Genomic DNA, 16,449 nt, shown 5'->3' with positions numbered 1-16,449 from the left:
TTTTTCGAAACTTATTTATCTTGGCTTAGCATAATACGACAATTCTATCAACATCAAACTAATTAAATTGAGCTTGACTTATACTTCCTTGTATGTCTTCCCTTAATCATGCACCACTAGAGAGCTGTCATCCCAGAAACATTACAAGTTTACAACCCTCCTCTGTCTCTCTCTTTGCTTGAAAGAAATAATTCATATATACTTCGAAGTCTTAACGTCAAGATTTAACCCTTTTTGGAATATATCCATGGCCCTTTACTTGGAGGAAAATTTTACAAGCCATGTATAGATATTACATGAGCAAAACTCTACAAAAATTATCATTTAGCTTTTACTGAAGATATATACTATTGAATTTTTTTAGTTTGATTCAATGGTTAAATAATTTTGTTTACTTTCAAGGTTTTTTGGACTAAATATCACTTACTTCATTAATAGGGAAGGATTAGTGAAGTAATACATACGTTAAGGGTGTGTTTTCTTCAATTTATTGGCTCTGAACTTATCTGAACTGAACTTATTGAACCTGAATGAACTTATTGGAACGTATTAAACCTGATTGGACCTGATTCAACTTATTGGACCTGATTTAACCTGATTGAAACTTATTGACTTTATTTTAACTTATTAGACCTTATTGGCCCTGATTGAAACTTATTAGACCTTATTGGACCTGATTGAAACTTATTTTATTAGATCTTATTGGACCTGATTGAAACTTATTTTATTAGACCTTATTGGACCTGATTGAAACTTATTTGACCTTATTAGACAAAAAAATTCACCATTAATAACATAAATATTACCCCTAACGTAAATACTACCCCTCAAAATTTTTATGAAGTAATAATTATTAAAATTCGTCCTTTAAAAAAATAATTATTATTATTATCTCTTAGATAATTAATTTAACAAAAAAAATTACTATTTTTACATTTGCCTATACATAACTTTCACCACTAATATATCTAATAGTCTTGTTTTGATTTTATAAAGCACTAGTAGAAAATCAAAGTTGATAAACATTTATTGCTAACAAGTTAAAATTGGCACATATGAAAAATTCTCACTCCATTTTCATTTACTTGAAGGCAGTAGAATGCATTAACTCCTTATTTAAAGACGAATTGCAAAATATTGAAATTATAATAATTATTATTGTTAACATTAATTATTTGACTATGATTATAATATTATTTAATAATAATATAATCAGCTAATAGTAATATGAATAATCAAATAATAGACAATAATACAAGTATAATACTATACATGTGGTACTTTAATAAAAAATTCTAATAATAACATAATCAGCTAATAGTAATATGAATAATAAAATAATAGACAATAATACAAATATTTAATAAAATAATAGACACTAATACAAGTATAATACTATATAATTTTGGTACTTTAATTAAAATTATAATAATAACATAATCAACTAATAGTGATATGAAATTATGAATAATAAAATAATGGACAATAATACAAATGTTTGTTGAACATTGACTATTTGGACCTTGTTGGACCTGATTAGACCTGATTTGAACTTATTGGACCTTATTAGATCTGATTGGAACTTATTGGACCTTATTAGACCTACTGACTGGAACCTATTGTCCTGATTGGACCTTATTGCAACTTATTTGAACTTATTGGACCTGAAACTTAATTTTTTAAGTTGAGGAGAACGCACCCTAAAGCGAAAATGCGGATGTCGACTAACTTAATTGGTAAAGTCTTGTGAGGGTAGTATCCACGACCGGAATCAAGTTTGTCTACACCAATGCGCTTAGTTGAAAAAGAGCGCCACTTAATACCATTCCTTATTTAGAAATACCTTTTAATATATTAGTATACATAAGAAGCTTGAACTTCTAATTAAAATAAGAATTTGGTTGGTTAAACATTAAACCAAAAACAAAAACAATTGACATCAAAAGATTTTGGTTGTGATCGTCTAACATAATCTGATGAAGTAGGGCAATCCGTGACATACTTGTTGCAAGACAGCAAGAATATAATCTGCTCATGTAGCCTTTGCCCTTTAGGGAGGGTGGTATTTGTAACGTAGTGGCACATGCCACATAGGCAATATCCCCCTATGAATCTATGACACTATCATATCAATTCCATATCTCTTGTGAATCACATTATCTCACTAGTCAATAATTGATATATATTGTGTTATTTTCCAATTAGTTTTACAAGAAAGATCGAATGCACATTAATGTAATCCAAACTTAATTTTAATATTTTTGTTGGTGTAGAGAGAGTCATAAGGAAAATTGACATAGAAGGAAGTTGATCTAGGTTTTGAACGTCGTCTTTTAAAACTTTAAGCAACCAAACAATTGACATTTACAAATATACATTCTGATGTACATGCACTGATGCATATATCGATGCATATATTGATCAAATGTATTAGTGTGTCGTGCACTCATTTCCATTTATCATTTGTCGAATTTTTCAGTTAGTTTAAGTTGGATTTAATCATGCATAAGCATAGTTGAGATATTATTAAGGGTGGAATATTTTTATTTGAATTTATCAGATCTGTTGAATCTAATTATTCCTTATTACACTTTATATTTACAAATGATTGGACTTGATTAATCCTAAACTTACTTTTTTTTCAAGTGAAAAAAAATACATCCTAATCAACCAATTCTAAGCCATTGGCTTTGAGTGTCCAAGTTCAACCAGTCCTAATTTTTGAATGAATGTGAACATCTCGGCTTATAATAACTTTAATATTATGTTTGGTTCTATGTGAGACAAATCCTTATTCACTAAAAAAAAGGTACCTATAAACGATCACTAGCCTGAACTTGAACGTTTATACAAAGAAAAAAAAAAACATCAATCAACTTCATAGTGAGGTACACATTAATGCATTATGTCAACAATTTCATGCTGAGGTACACATAACACATTAATGCATTATTTCAAAATTTTCATCATGGACCTAATTCTAATTGTAAGTGTCAAATAGTACAAGGAAGAATCACATCCATTCAATTTGACACTTATGGCTGATGGGCCTATGTACAATAACAAACTTCTACCTCATAAAAGACTATCTTACGAAACTTGCGTAAAAAAGAGAATCAAGTGAGTGAGTTTACTTTATGTAGCATAGTATATTGGACCACACTTTAGCACATCACTATGTTGTTGTAACCAACCCCAATTTTGGGCCAAATCCTGTGTGTGATGAGGATTGTGGGCTGAACCATGCTAGCATAATAGTAATTAGTGAGCATTTTATATACTTCATCCGTTTCATTTTAAATGCAACAAATAAATATTTTATATCTCACAAATAATACCCATTTGTTGCGTTTAAAACGAAACAGAGGAAGTAGTAAATTACTTTCTCCGTTCTTTCTTACTTGCAAATTGCAACGTTTTCTTTTTTTTGTCTATCTCTCTCTTATTACATGGGTCCTATTTTTTTATTTTTTTTATCTATTTCTATCTTTCTCCTTTTAACATGAGTTTTAAAAGATGTATCAATGAGGTATGTTGCAATTATTATAGAACGGAGGAAGTATATGCAATGGTCTATAATTAAAGCATAAGACTTGGAGTATATATGGTACCCTTTTCAGTTATTCTAAATAATCATAAGTGAAGTGTGTAAGGGGCTTAGATGATAAAGTTGTTTGACAAATAAAATTCAAATGGCTGAAATCTCTATTATATAAGGCAACACATGGGGGACACCAAAAAATAGAAAAAGAAAAAAAATAAGATAACTAACTGTTTCATTTGAATGAAAAAAAGGGGAAAAGTAAGACATTTAAACTGAATATAATTTTTTGAGAAAAAAAAATGTAAAAACAGTTTTTCTACCCAATTAATTTTATTTTCTACTTCATTTGTTATCACACGTTATCGCACGCAAATGCGTGCATGTAAGACTAGTCGACTATAAGTGAGGTTGTACTTTGAGTAGCTTCTCCAAATAAAATTATTGATTTTAACTCTCTTGTCCAATTGAATTTCTATTCCAAAAAATGTTTTATCCAATTTTTTAAACAAAATAGTTTTATCAAATTATACATGCAATCAGTTAATTTATGAGCTTTTGGTATTTAATAATTTTAGTTAACTTATTAGTTTAGAAATATAGCGTTTTATGTCTTAATAAGGATAACCAACTTAGCTTCATGATTTATCACTTCATGAACATTTTATTATACTAGTGACAAGGTTTCAAGACATGTCCTTTTTTCCTTTTTTCCTTTTTTTCATGCATATGTTATTGATCTATGTTGAGGACTACATTTTATATGCTCTAAACTTTAAATTGTATGAGCTTCTAGATTTGCCAACCTTTACAAGAAAGAAGGTCAAGGAATGCCATGTATTTGTTTTAAGGTATCAAGTTCGCTCAAATTTAACATATCTTAACATAACATAGAAAATATAAAACTCAAAACCATATACACTAACATCTAACAATATTACATATTTTTCTTCATCTTAAATTAATTTAGAAACAAGAAGAGGCCTAAGTTTGACATTCGGCTCCAAATTCTCTACCCTTAAAATTTTGTCGCATTTTTTTGTTGATCTCTAATCTTAAACTTTTATTTTCTTATTAGAAAGATTTTTATTGAATTAATCAGGTATCAAAACTATAATCGAAAAGTATAAATCCAAAAATAATTGATGAGTAAAATAAAATAGATTAATAAACATCAAGTCATCAAGAGATTCTAAAATTTCACACCCACAAATTCATAGTACTCCTATAAACTTTTGTGCAAGGTCCCAAAAATTTGTGGCACACAAGTTCACAAATTTTGATTGGATATACTATATATCTTTACCATCAACACAAACCATGACACATGGCACCACTAAAAAGTAGGGACAACAAGGCTAAAACTAACCAATAAGAGAACATCTCTTATCTTGCATATCCTATCTCTTTATCCATCTAATAAACAAAGCCAAGCCACCAAAAATAACTGTCATATTTCTCTTTTGTGCTCAATTTCAGAGTGTTTGAAAGACAGGAGCCCAAGAGAGGCAGAGAAAAATTGTGTGTGACAAAAAAAAATGGCAGCCTCATTACAAGCTTCAACAACTTTCTTACAACCCACAAAAGTTGCTTCAAGAAACACCCTTCAACTTAGGTCTACCCCAAATGTTTGTAAGGCTTTTGGTGTTGAACCAGCTTCTGGTAGACTATGTCTTTCTCTACAATCTGATCTTAAAGAGTTAGCTAACAAGTGTGTTGATGCAACCAAACTTGCCGGCCTCGCTCTCGCTACTTCTGCCCTTATTGCCTCGGTATGTTGACGAGAAACTCCTAATTTATAACTGTGATATATAAATAGTAGCATTTTAGTAATCGATAGATTATATACACGTGACACGTAACAATATATGTGTACGATCACACGTTAAAGTTGGGCATAAATTTTGTTTGAACACCTAGTTAATATTTTTTATTGTTAGCTAGCTACTATTGTTATCTGTGCTGTTTGTTTATTATAAGAAGCCAATTTAATTGTTGATTATTAGCATTGTTATTCATGTTTATTTAAGGCACTGCTGTTACTAATTTCTAGTATTATAGATGATCCTGCACTGCAGTAATGTTATGTTTAATTAAGTAAGAGCAACGTATATTACATGATTTTGCACTTGTTGCTACAATATAAAAGCTACATGCTAATAATTTTGTTAGAATAATTTGGATAGGCTTTTAAAGCTATATACTTCGTTCCTCTGAAATTAATAGTTGTACTTAGTCTTAGTTAAGATGTTCTAAAGTTGGTCACGTACCCTGGATAGTAATAAATTGTGATCGGTCTTCTAGATTTTAATATATTTGAAGTACTTGGTACTAAGATACGGGAAGTTTATATCTGTTTTAAAAGCATAACGTATCTATGATCACGAGAGGTTGGGACAATATAACAAATTATTCCGGCTGTAGTACAATCGTGAATTGCTTCTCTAATACTAGTAGATTGAATTATTAGCAAGATTTTTTTAAGAATGGATTAAGTAACAGAGAATATGTAGGGACATAAATCTGTTCAAATTGAACCAGAACCACCAGAAATAGCATTTATTTGCCTTCCATTGCAGCAAAAATAGAAGGTTAAAGTTAACATACACTCATAGTGTATAACTAGTAGTACAACATAATCATGATGTACCAATCAAAATTTGGTTTCCTTAACCATGATTGATAGAGTATAAATCTATTTATGGGACCTCAACCATCAACTTAAGCTTACCATCAGCTGATCAGCTTAAGCTTTTGGTTGAGGCCCCGAGAGGGCCGGGAATAGATTTATACTCTATCAATGATTTACACTGGTAATCAATGAATGGTAAGATAGGATTATTTTGTCGATGACAATCTACTAATTTGGCGAATTAGCATCTAATTGTCATCAATTTTATTGCTATAACTATTGAGAAGCTAGGCTTGTAAGAATATGAAGAAAGTAGGAGTAAATGGTTTATTGTAATTGTTTTGTGTGATGGTCCAGGGTGCTAATGCTGAGGGTGTGCCAAAGAGATTGACCTTCGACGAGATCCAAAGCAAGACATACATGGAAGTGAAAGGAACCGGGACAGCTAACCAATGCCCAACCATTGAAGGTGGAGTTGATACATTTGCCTTCAAGGCAGGCAAATACAATGCCAAGAAGTTCTGTCTTGAGCCTACAAAATTTGCAGTGAAGGCTGAAGGAGTGAGCAAGAACGCGCCACCAGACTTCCAAAACACGAAGCTGATGACCCGTTTAACTTACACCCTCGACGAGATGGAGGGACCTTTCGAGGTCTCTTCTGATGGCACTGTGAAGTTTGAGGAGAAAGACGGCATTGATTATGCTGCTGTCACAGTTCAGCTTCCTGGTGGTGAACGTGTGCCTTTCTTGTTCACTGTCAAGCAACTTGTTGCCTCAGGAAAACCCGAAAGCTTTAGTGGAGAGTTCCTTGTACCTTCATACCGTGGATCCTCCTTCCTAGACCCAAAGGGTAGAGGTGGATCCACCGGTTATGACAACGCAGTTGCGTTGCCAGCCGGAGGAAGAGGAGACGAGGAGGAGCTGCAGAAGGAAAATGTTAAGAACACTGCTTCTTCTAAAGGTACTATTACTTTGAGTGTTACTCAGAGTAAGCCTGAAACTGGTGAAGTTATTGGTGTTTTTCAGAGTCTTCAGCCATCTGACACTGATTTAGGAGCCAAGGTTCCTAAAGATGTTAAGATTGAAGGGATTTGGTATGCACAACTTGAGCAATAGAGTGTAATTTCTGTATGAAAATGTACTGATTATTCAACTCTTTTTGTTGCATTTCTGGAAAAGATTTCTAAAACTCTTGAAGAGAAACTGTCATAAATGATCATTACCCTCCCTTCTTGTATATTATCAGTGTGCCTTCTTAGAAGCCTTGTCTCAAACTTAATTGCAAATTTCAGTTCTTAACAAATTATATTATTACTGCATCATTTTGTATTGCAGATCAAAACATAAGTGTTTGTGCAACTTAATTTATTGAAGCTATATCTGCATAAACAACAATCCTTAATTTTATCATTCTAACTAGGTGTATTGTTTACTAAGAATTAATGTTCCCATCCTAATTTAGCAACAATACTGCTCATTGAGACGAATGTTAGGAGGTAAACAAGAGAGAGGAAATTGGCTCAGATGAGCAGCATATGTTACATATGAGCCTAAATGCAACATGAATATGTCTGAAATTACCCATAAACATGTAACTTTGCTTACAAACATACGTAATGAACCCTAAATATCCTGCTCGACTATGTTTATTCTTACATAATGGTGAGCGAAAGATTGTCAAAGTTGGTTGATGAATAGTGCCCAAATAAAAAACTGGTGCATGTATTGTGAAACAGATGTAGTATATATCAAGGTATATTTCTAAGAAAAGAGTCATCTAGGAAGACTACATATATCAATTTATAAACAATACAAAGTAGAATAAGAACTGAAAGCACGCACAATAGAGCACACATAAAAGAGGCTAAAATATATGTAAGACCACAGGTAAGGTTACCCATCATGTGTAAGACCACACTTGGTAACTTGTACAATCAAAGAGTACTAATAATGCAAGAGCACAATTAAGATCATAACGTAGGCATGAAGCCCTCTTACACAAAATCTCGTATTATTCCAAATAATATCATAAAATTGTCAAGTATTATGGCGGTGTTGTGTTAGATTTAATGCGGAACAATAATTAAGAATAAAATATAAGGGAGAAAGCATTGAAAAAGATGAACAAAAGACACAATGATTTGCGTGTTTCGGACTATATGACCTATTCCACAGGTGGGGGATTCGGGAGCATTACTATAATCTTCAATGCATAAACCTAAAGTATTACAATGAGTCTTACAAAGGCTTAGAGGTTTTAACCACCCAATAGGGTTATTTTATAGGAGATATAGAACCCTAATAACCTCAAGAATACTCTAAATTAATATAAGCAACAATTGTCACTGAATTTAGGAAATAACTCAAAAACGGAAAAATTGCCAAAAATCACGAAAACTGAAATTATTGTTCATGCCCGTCCGGGCAACACACCAAAAACGAGGCAGTAAGTGTGGAATATGAGCCACCAGCCCTGTCCACTGAATAGCCCATTCGAGAGATTCCAAATCTTCTTTTTCGTCGATTTCAAAGGCAATACTTAGAAAAATAATCTTAGAAAAACTAGAAATCTCTAATGTTTGAGATGATACTCTATTGAGTTACCACATCTCCCTCACTTATGAGTTATGACTTGTGAGTAATGATGGCGACTGGTTTATTTATTGTAAAAAGCGCAAAGAAGCCATGTGTGTCTACTTTGATAAAATTGCATCAGGCTCAAATATATAAATAAGAATTTTTTTTAAAAAAAAAGTAAGATCAAGGAAGCTCACTTTAAGGGAGGAATAAGGGAAATTACTTTAATAAATTCCACGAATAAGGAGTGGAAACGATGACACTAATCCACCGCCTCAAGCTTTGTGTCGTGTCATATATTTAGGGCATGTTCTCCTCGACATAAAACAACTTAATAGAACCAAACTGAATTGAACAGAAGCGAACTGATTGCAACTAAACTAAATCGAACTGAGTGCAATTAAACTGAACGAAACTGTACCGAATTGATTGCAACTGAACTGAATTGAATTAAACTGAACTAAAATGAATTAAATTATAACTAATAGAAAATAGTTAGAGTTGAACTGATTGTAACTAAATTAAACTGAAGTGAAAATAAATTGCGAAAACAGACCCTGGACAATTATAGTCGTATTATCATATCGGGCCTAACATTGCCCATTTGCCCGTCAAACAAATAAACTCGCGTTTGTTCAGTCAAAAGTCTCAGCGAAAACAGAGAAGAAGAATTACATACCTGCAAATTCCAGGTAAGAAAAACCATATTATATAACACTATGAATATATATATATATATATATATATATATATATATATATATATATATATATATATATATTCTTCATATAGTTTCTCTTCAATTTTGCTTGAGACAAGAATTTTTTTTTTGTAGTATTTCATGTTAGTTTCTGCGAATTTTCATGAAATCGGTAGTTTCATCCGGTTTAAATTTTACAAAGGAGATGGAAAAAAGGAGAAATTTTACACCATGAAATCAATTAGAGTAGAATGGTACAATTCTTTTACCATAGCCTTTAATTTTCATTGCAATTAATTAACTTTCTCATAATCAGTGTTTAAAAGCTAGGGTTTTGCTAAGCATTTCCAATTTTTTTGGGTTTAAAAGAAAAATTAGAACTTTCAAATTGTTCAATTGTTGCCTGATATTGCTAATTATGATTTAAAAAGTTGTAATTTTAGCTGGAATTTCCTCTGCTCTTATGTAATTGATGATATCTCAGATTAATTGCAATTGAATGATGTTCAAAATCTAGGGTTTCATATTTGAATCTGCTTTTGTGCAGCTAGGTTTCACTTTGGGAGAATATTTAACATAAGATTGTACTCAAGATCATAGCATGGTAAGTAGCAGAGTTACCTGATTGGCTAATTCGCCTTTAAATTTCGCCAATTTGCCGAAAATGAGCCAAAAATGAATCAAAACCGACCATAATTCGCTTTTCTCAATTCGCAATTCGCGGGGGAATTAGGGAATTAGATAACACTGGTGTAAGTAGTTTTAATATTTGAAGTAATTGGGAAGTTGGATTAGTTCTACATAATTGGAATTTCAGACCATGTTTTGTACAATGATTACTTATGCAGTCTAAGAGGGATTCTCGATTCATCGTTGAATCGACGTAATTGGTTTTTGATATAGCAAGTAATGTTGTTAGTGATCCAGATCTCTTGAAAAAATAAACCATTATGTTAGGTTAATGCGATTTCTGTTTCCCCTTGTAAAGATGAATGGTAGGAATTAGTTGTCTGTTGTATCATAGATTAATATGATCTAGTTGATGTATGCTCATGGTGCCATTGTTTCCAAATTTGCTTCGTGTTCATTTCCATTAGGTAGCTGATGTGCTCATAGAGCTGTTAACAGTTAACTGGAACCTTGCTTATTTGAAAAGATCAGATTCATGTTCGCTGAGTGCAATTAGCTATTGAGCTATCCTTTGCTCTTGGGTATGAAAAGTTGACAAATCTGTGCATTAAGGCGTTAAATTGTGAGAATGTGATGAGCTTTCCATGTCAAGAACCTTAGACTATATTCTCTACTAAATACCGGGAATAAGGAACTAAGTTCACTTCTATTCATACTAGAATTGTTATGCTATGTACATATACATGTAAATCTGGGAATCGTTGTTTCAGCTTCTTCTTCTTGTTTTTCCTTGTTGGATAATTATATGTTTTAGGAATTTCACTTGTTTTACATTCTTCTTTTCACTTGTTCGATGGATACATGTTTTAGACTTTTAATAACCAATCACACATGATGCAACTGCTTCTTGTTATCTTTAAAGGTGATGGAAGCACAAATAGTCTGTAGACTCTATTTTTGTCCAGTTTATCTAGGAGATGACTCGTATTCTTATGCTTGGATTTTGAATGTAATTTCTCACGGATTTGGCCAAAATTAAGTGATGAAATGGCCATATCCAAGTCGGGGTGTCAAGGATTTAACAAAGGTACTTGAGTAATGAAGATCCTCAAATAAGATTGGTTGTAGCCTCATAAGGGTTAGATATCAAGAGAGAATTTGAACGTATTTTGTTTGACGTTTAGTCTGACTCTGGGAGAATGACTGTATAATGTTGATAATTGTTCCAAGGAAGACTGAGTTTAGCTTAATTGAGTAGCTAATATTGTCATGTTCTTATGCTCTAGAACTCACTGTTATATGATCCCGTGATCTATCTTCTAAAGTTGCCTCCTTTTCCTTCTACTTGGACGTGAAAACATTGAATCGATTAGTTATGAGTACAACAATCAAGCGCGCAATACTGAGTCGGACACTGCTGCCTACTGTGTATAACTTCTAAAGGGCTATATCTAATTGTACTAACTACATGACTACTTTCACAGGAGATGCAAGAATGAGTCTTGGACCGAACCAAAAATCAAGTATTGACCAGTCCGTCTCATTTGAACACGTGTCCAAATTATTTTCTTTGCCCCTGTCTGAGGCAGCTGACATTCTCGGTGTATCTTCTAGTGTTTTAAAGAAACTCTGCAACGAGAATGGTCTCCAACGCTGGCCACACCGTAAATTTCTGGCGGGTAAGAACATTGAAGAAATAAAGAAGGAAGCTGCTGAACTGAAAAGTAAGGCAGTTGGTGGAATATCACCAACGAGCGATGTAACAACTGCTTCATCTACAACTACTTCTCCGGGCTCGCATATCAAAGATAAGAGTCCGAGGTCTGCTCTCGAGATGTCGAAGTCACAAGGGAGTACACAGGAGCCAGGAAGCAAGACAACGATCACTTGGCGGACCCACCACGTGCTTGCTTCTGGTTTAGCATCAGAAACCAATACCTTTTCAGATGAGTTCAAATATGGATTCCCATCAGGTGGCTTATCAGAGTGCAGTAACAGATGGTGGAGAAGTAGCTTTGATGGTAATGACACCAAAACAAGTTCAAAAATTGAAGATATTACCAAGGTACAAGCTGATGGTGGCATTTCTAGTATATGCGAGGAAAAAGCCAACAACGCGACACGGGAATCCGAGTGTGATAACAAGCAGGATGAAGTTTCTGAATGTGATAAGCAAAATGAAGTTTCGTTATCAGCCGTCAGAAAACGAGCTCTGGAGGAAGGTAAGGAGGCTCTAAAGTTTCGTGCTTTGAAGAAATATGGAGCTGATAAACTGGGAAATGAAGAGAAGATATTGTTGCGTCGATTATATCAAACTAGTTAAAACCATTGTCCAAGAATCGGAAATTTCTGATGAAGGAAAACTCACTTGGTGTTGCCTTCCTTGTAATGCACTCGAACTACTATAATATGTCAATGGCACGCTATTGACAAAGGCTACTTTATCTTCTTTTCTATTTATTTGTATTTTTAGATAGAAAAGCAAAGTTTCGGGTTTTAGTTACTAGAATGGCTTTTTTCAGGCAAATGATATATGTAGCCCTTACGGAACAAACTCATTTTATGGGTCGAAATTAGAGCTGATCAACTCAGCCCGGCCTGGCCTGATTTTTGGGCAAGTGTGGGCACAATTTTGGCTCGAAAAACCTACTCATTTTCTCCCGAAATAGCGGGGGTTGGACACAAAATTTTGACCCGACTTGACGAATGGGAAATTTTTTAAAGCTCGGTCCATGATCACCTTTAGTCGAAATATGATGTTTTTGAGAAAATGACAAAATGTGAGGTTTTGCCTGATATTTTGGGCTTCAGTCCCACCAAACAGACCTAAGGAGACAGATTAATTTTCAGGCTTTCAGATTCAGCCCATCATAAAGTACGTCTGCATGTGTAATGTTTTTTTTGGTGCAAGAGAGTAGCAAAGCCCCTATGTACGTATGTAGTGTTATACAGTTTAAAGTTACCTCCTTCATCCATTTTAGGAAGATCCACTTGATTGTGTAGATATTAACTTTAAAGATATATTTGGATTGCGAGGAATATTAAGGTGGTTAAAGATGATTATAGATGAAAGAATAATAAAGAGGATAAATTCATGTTAGTAACAAGAAAAGGAAATGAAGTGGGAAATTGTTATCCTTATTATGGCCTTATAGGAGTAAAAGTTACTCACTACATCTACATCCCTAGGGTAATTGTTACTCTCACTTGGGGTTAATAATTTTTTCCTCCCTCCCTTCTCGTCAGTCGTCACAATAAAACTAATATCATCTTTCTTAAAATCATCTCAATTCATCTTCATTTTTCTTTTATGGAGGTGGTTTGACTTTATCTCAACTTTATCCAATCATAATCTTGACTAATACTTCCTCTGTTTAGAAATAGTTGCACCATTTCTAATTTTCACGCATGCCGATGTATGATTTCAACCATTAATATCTTTAATTATCAATAAGTAAAAATTATAAAAAGTTTATATTAAAAAAATTTACATCGAGACGAATCTAACAAGATCCCACATGACTATGTTTTTCTTAAAATATAAATCACTAAAGACAATCTAAGTGTAAGATGTGAATAGTGCACAAAATAGAAATGGTGCAACTATTTCTAAACGGAGGAAGTATATCACAAGAAGTTTTGTTAGAACTCTTAAAAGTGTGACATGTATTTATGTAGGCAATCGTATTAAAAAAGAAGGGAAAAAATCATTCTTTGTTAATTAAAGGTATGATGAGGAAAAGTTGGTAGTTCACTGAGGGCCTGTTCTCTTCGGCATAAAACAGCTGAACTGAACTGAACTGAACTGAACTTATCAAAGCTGAACTGAACTGAACTGAACTTATCGGAGCTGAACTGAACTGAACTGAACTTATCAGAGCTGAACTGAACTGAACTGAACTGAACTGAACTGAACTGAACTGAATTGAATTAAATTGAATTGAATTATATTACATTGAAATAATTGAATGTAATAAATATATAAATATATTTTAAACAATAATAATATGAATATTAAATAATAATTATAATGATAAGTAATAATAATGATATAATAATAGTAGTATTTTGAATATCTTTAAATGATAGTTATAAATAAATAATATTAATAATCATAAATTAATAATAATAATAATAATTAATGATAGTAATGATAATTAATAATAATTATTTTATATTATTTGTATTAATATATTAATACTTGACGATGATATATAATAACAATAATATCTAAGAAGTAAATTAATATTACTATTTTAATAATTAGATTTAATAATTTAAAAATATTTAGTAATAAAAATAATGATTGGGTTGGACCGCGAAAATTACATCATAAACCGTCTTGACGAGATTTGATTGGTTTATGGGCTAAAAAAAGTGGGTTTATTTGTGCTTTGACCTAAACCATGTTCCTCCTAATAATAATAGTAATAATAATTAGTAAAGCTATAATAAAAAATATATATAGAAACAACAACAACAATAATAATAATAATATAATAATAATACTTAATAGTAATGATATATATTTAATATAATAATATAATAATAATAATAATAATAGTAATTAGTAAAATAAATTATACCAACATAATAATAATAATATTTAACAAAATGGTTATAAAAGAATAGAGCTGAACTGAACTGAACTGATCTGAACTGAACTGAACTGAACTTATTGGAGCTGAACTGAACTGAACTGAACTTATTGGAGCTGAACTGAACTGAACTTATTAGAGCTGAACTGAACTGAACTGAACTGAACTGAAAATAAGCTGGGGAGAACAGGCCCTGAGTATCACTCCAGTTTTGAGGATTTTGCCCAATGTTCGAATCTTCATGGCAACAATAAGTTAGGAAGATTTTTTTCTCGTGATTCCTATTAAATGAAAAGCCATATCTAGGATTATTACAAGAAGCCCAATCCACCACAAGCTCACAACTACAATTAGCATTGTTCCCATTATATAAAAATACACCTTTTGTTTTTAAACTAGTTATTAGGCTCGGGCTATGCCCTGGGTAAGGAGAGTTTTTATTTATTAATATTATATTTTAAAATCATACCACCAAATTTCACTTGGTCTAGTGGTTAAGATTTTAATATATGACCTTGAGGTCATGGGATCAAACCTTATGCTATGCAATTTCTAGTTTTTATTGCATGAGGATTACATGGAGTAAAATGATTTAGGGAGAGCGCCACATGGCACCGTTCCACATTTAGGAACGCCTTTTAATATATAAGTATAGATAAGTGTCCTATTTTGACTTTTGCGCTATTGCCTATTCACATACTCTACTTTGACTGCACATATGTATAACTCGATGTTAGCATACAAAATGTTAAATTTGTCTCGATATATATATTAAAAATATCAAATTTTCATAATTTTAATTATAAATAATTAAATATATTAATGATTAAAATAGTACATCAACAAATGACAAGTTAAAACGGATCATCTATTTAAAAACAGATAGACATACTATAAGATACTTCATGATATTGAAGAAAATGTTTATATTTACTTACTAGTGGATGACAATTTCTGACATTTGTACCATCTCTTGCTTAAACCATGTACTATATATTAAGAAAAGAAACAATCTAATTACTAGAACAGCTAGATATTAGTACTAACATGTCCCAGCTTTTTAATTTTCAGCAGTATTTATACTGTTCATTTAACCTAAGGTTTCAGATTATTGTTCATTTGTTCCCATGTTAACCCACATTACCTTAAACAAACTTTCATGTTTAAGTATTAATCCCAATTTATTTGCACTTTATTGTCTAGCTTATCATAGACAAAATGTACCAAATGATATGGTTAAAAATTTACCCACTTGGCCATATCTTCTTCCTGGCCTATCGTTTCAGTTGATGTCTTCTACTCTCTCACTGTAGTGTTACCACTTACCGAAAGTGACTTAACATATGTAGGGGCTAATTAATATATAAACATAATGAAAGTTAGGGACCACAAAAGAAAAAATTTCCATCATAAATGACATGAATAGTGCAACATGGCCTATTAGCTAAGTATCTCCAATTATATAGTTTTGTTTATTTTCCTTGGGTTTTGTTTGTTTGTTTATTTTGGGGGTCCTCCCCTCTTATTCACCAAAAAAGAATCTCCCATTGTTTTTCACTCTCATGAATTTGGATTTAGGAGTGTTTGGCAATCGGTTGTTGGTTGTTGGCTGATTTAGTTGGTTTGTTTGACTGGCTGGAAGCATTAGTTATATGTATTATTGCCTTTTTAAGTTTGTTGTTTAAGCCAGCTGTTTGCAAAAGTATATGGCAAAATTAATTGTGGTTGTTGGCTGTTTATTAGAGAGTTTGTGGGCCAATAAGCCAAAAGC

At 32.3% G+C, this 16,449-nt stretch overlaps 2 protein-coding genes across 2 annotated transcripts; both read left to right on the top strand.

Annotated features, from left to right (window-relative positions):
* Window positions 1-4,979: 4,979 nt before the first annotated feature.
* Window positions 4,980-7,410, top strand: LOC104889953 (oxygen-evolving enhancer protein 1, chloroplastic). The gene is made up of 2 exons (XM_010675295.3): window positions 4,980-5,313; window positions 6,531-7,410. The coding sequence occupies exons 1-2, from the start codon at window positions 5,080-5,082 to the stop codon at window positions 7,287-7,289; spliced, it is 993 nt and encodes a 330-aa protein (XP_010673597.1). The 5' UTR covers window positions 4,980-5,079; the 3' UTR covers window positions 7,290-7,410.
* A 1,939-nt stretch (window positions 7,411-9,349) lies between these two features.
* Window positions 9,350-12,566, top strand: LOC104889954 (uncharacterized). Its single transcript, XM_048643828.2, has 3 exons — window positions 9,350-9,442; window positions 11,565-11,603; window positions 11,695-12,566. Exon 3 carries the CDS (start codon window positions 11,915-11,917, stop codon window positions 12,401-12,403), a length of 489 nt encoding a protein of 162 aa, XP_048499785.1. The 5' UTR covers window positions 9,350-9,442; window positions 11,565-11,603; window positions 11,695-11,914; the 3' UTR covers window positions 12,404-12,566.
* Window positions 12,567-16,449: the final 3,883 nt, after the last annotated feature.

This window comes from Beta vulgaris, chromosome 4 (assembly GCF_026745355.1).
Source record: "Beta vulgaris subsp. vulgaris cultivar EL10 chromosome 4, EL10.2, whole genome shotgun sequence".
NCBI classification, from domain to species: Eukaryota; Viridiplantae; Streptophyta; class Magnoliopsida; order Caryophyllales; family Amaranthaceae; genus Beta; species Beta vulgaris.
This window is presented reverse-complemented; position numbering and strand designations above follow the sequence as displayed.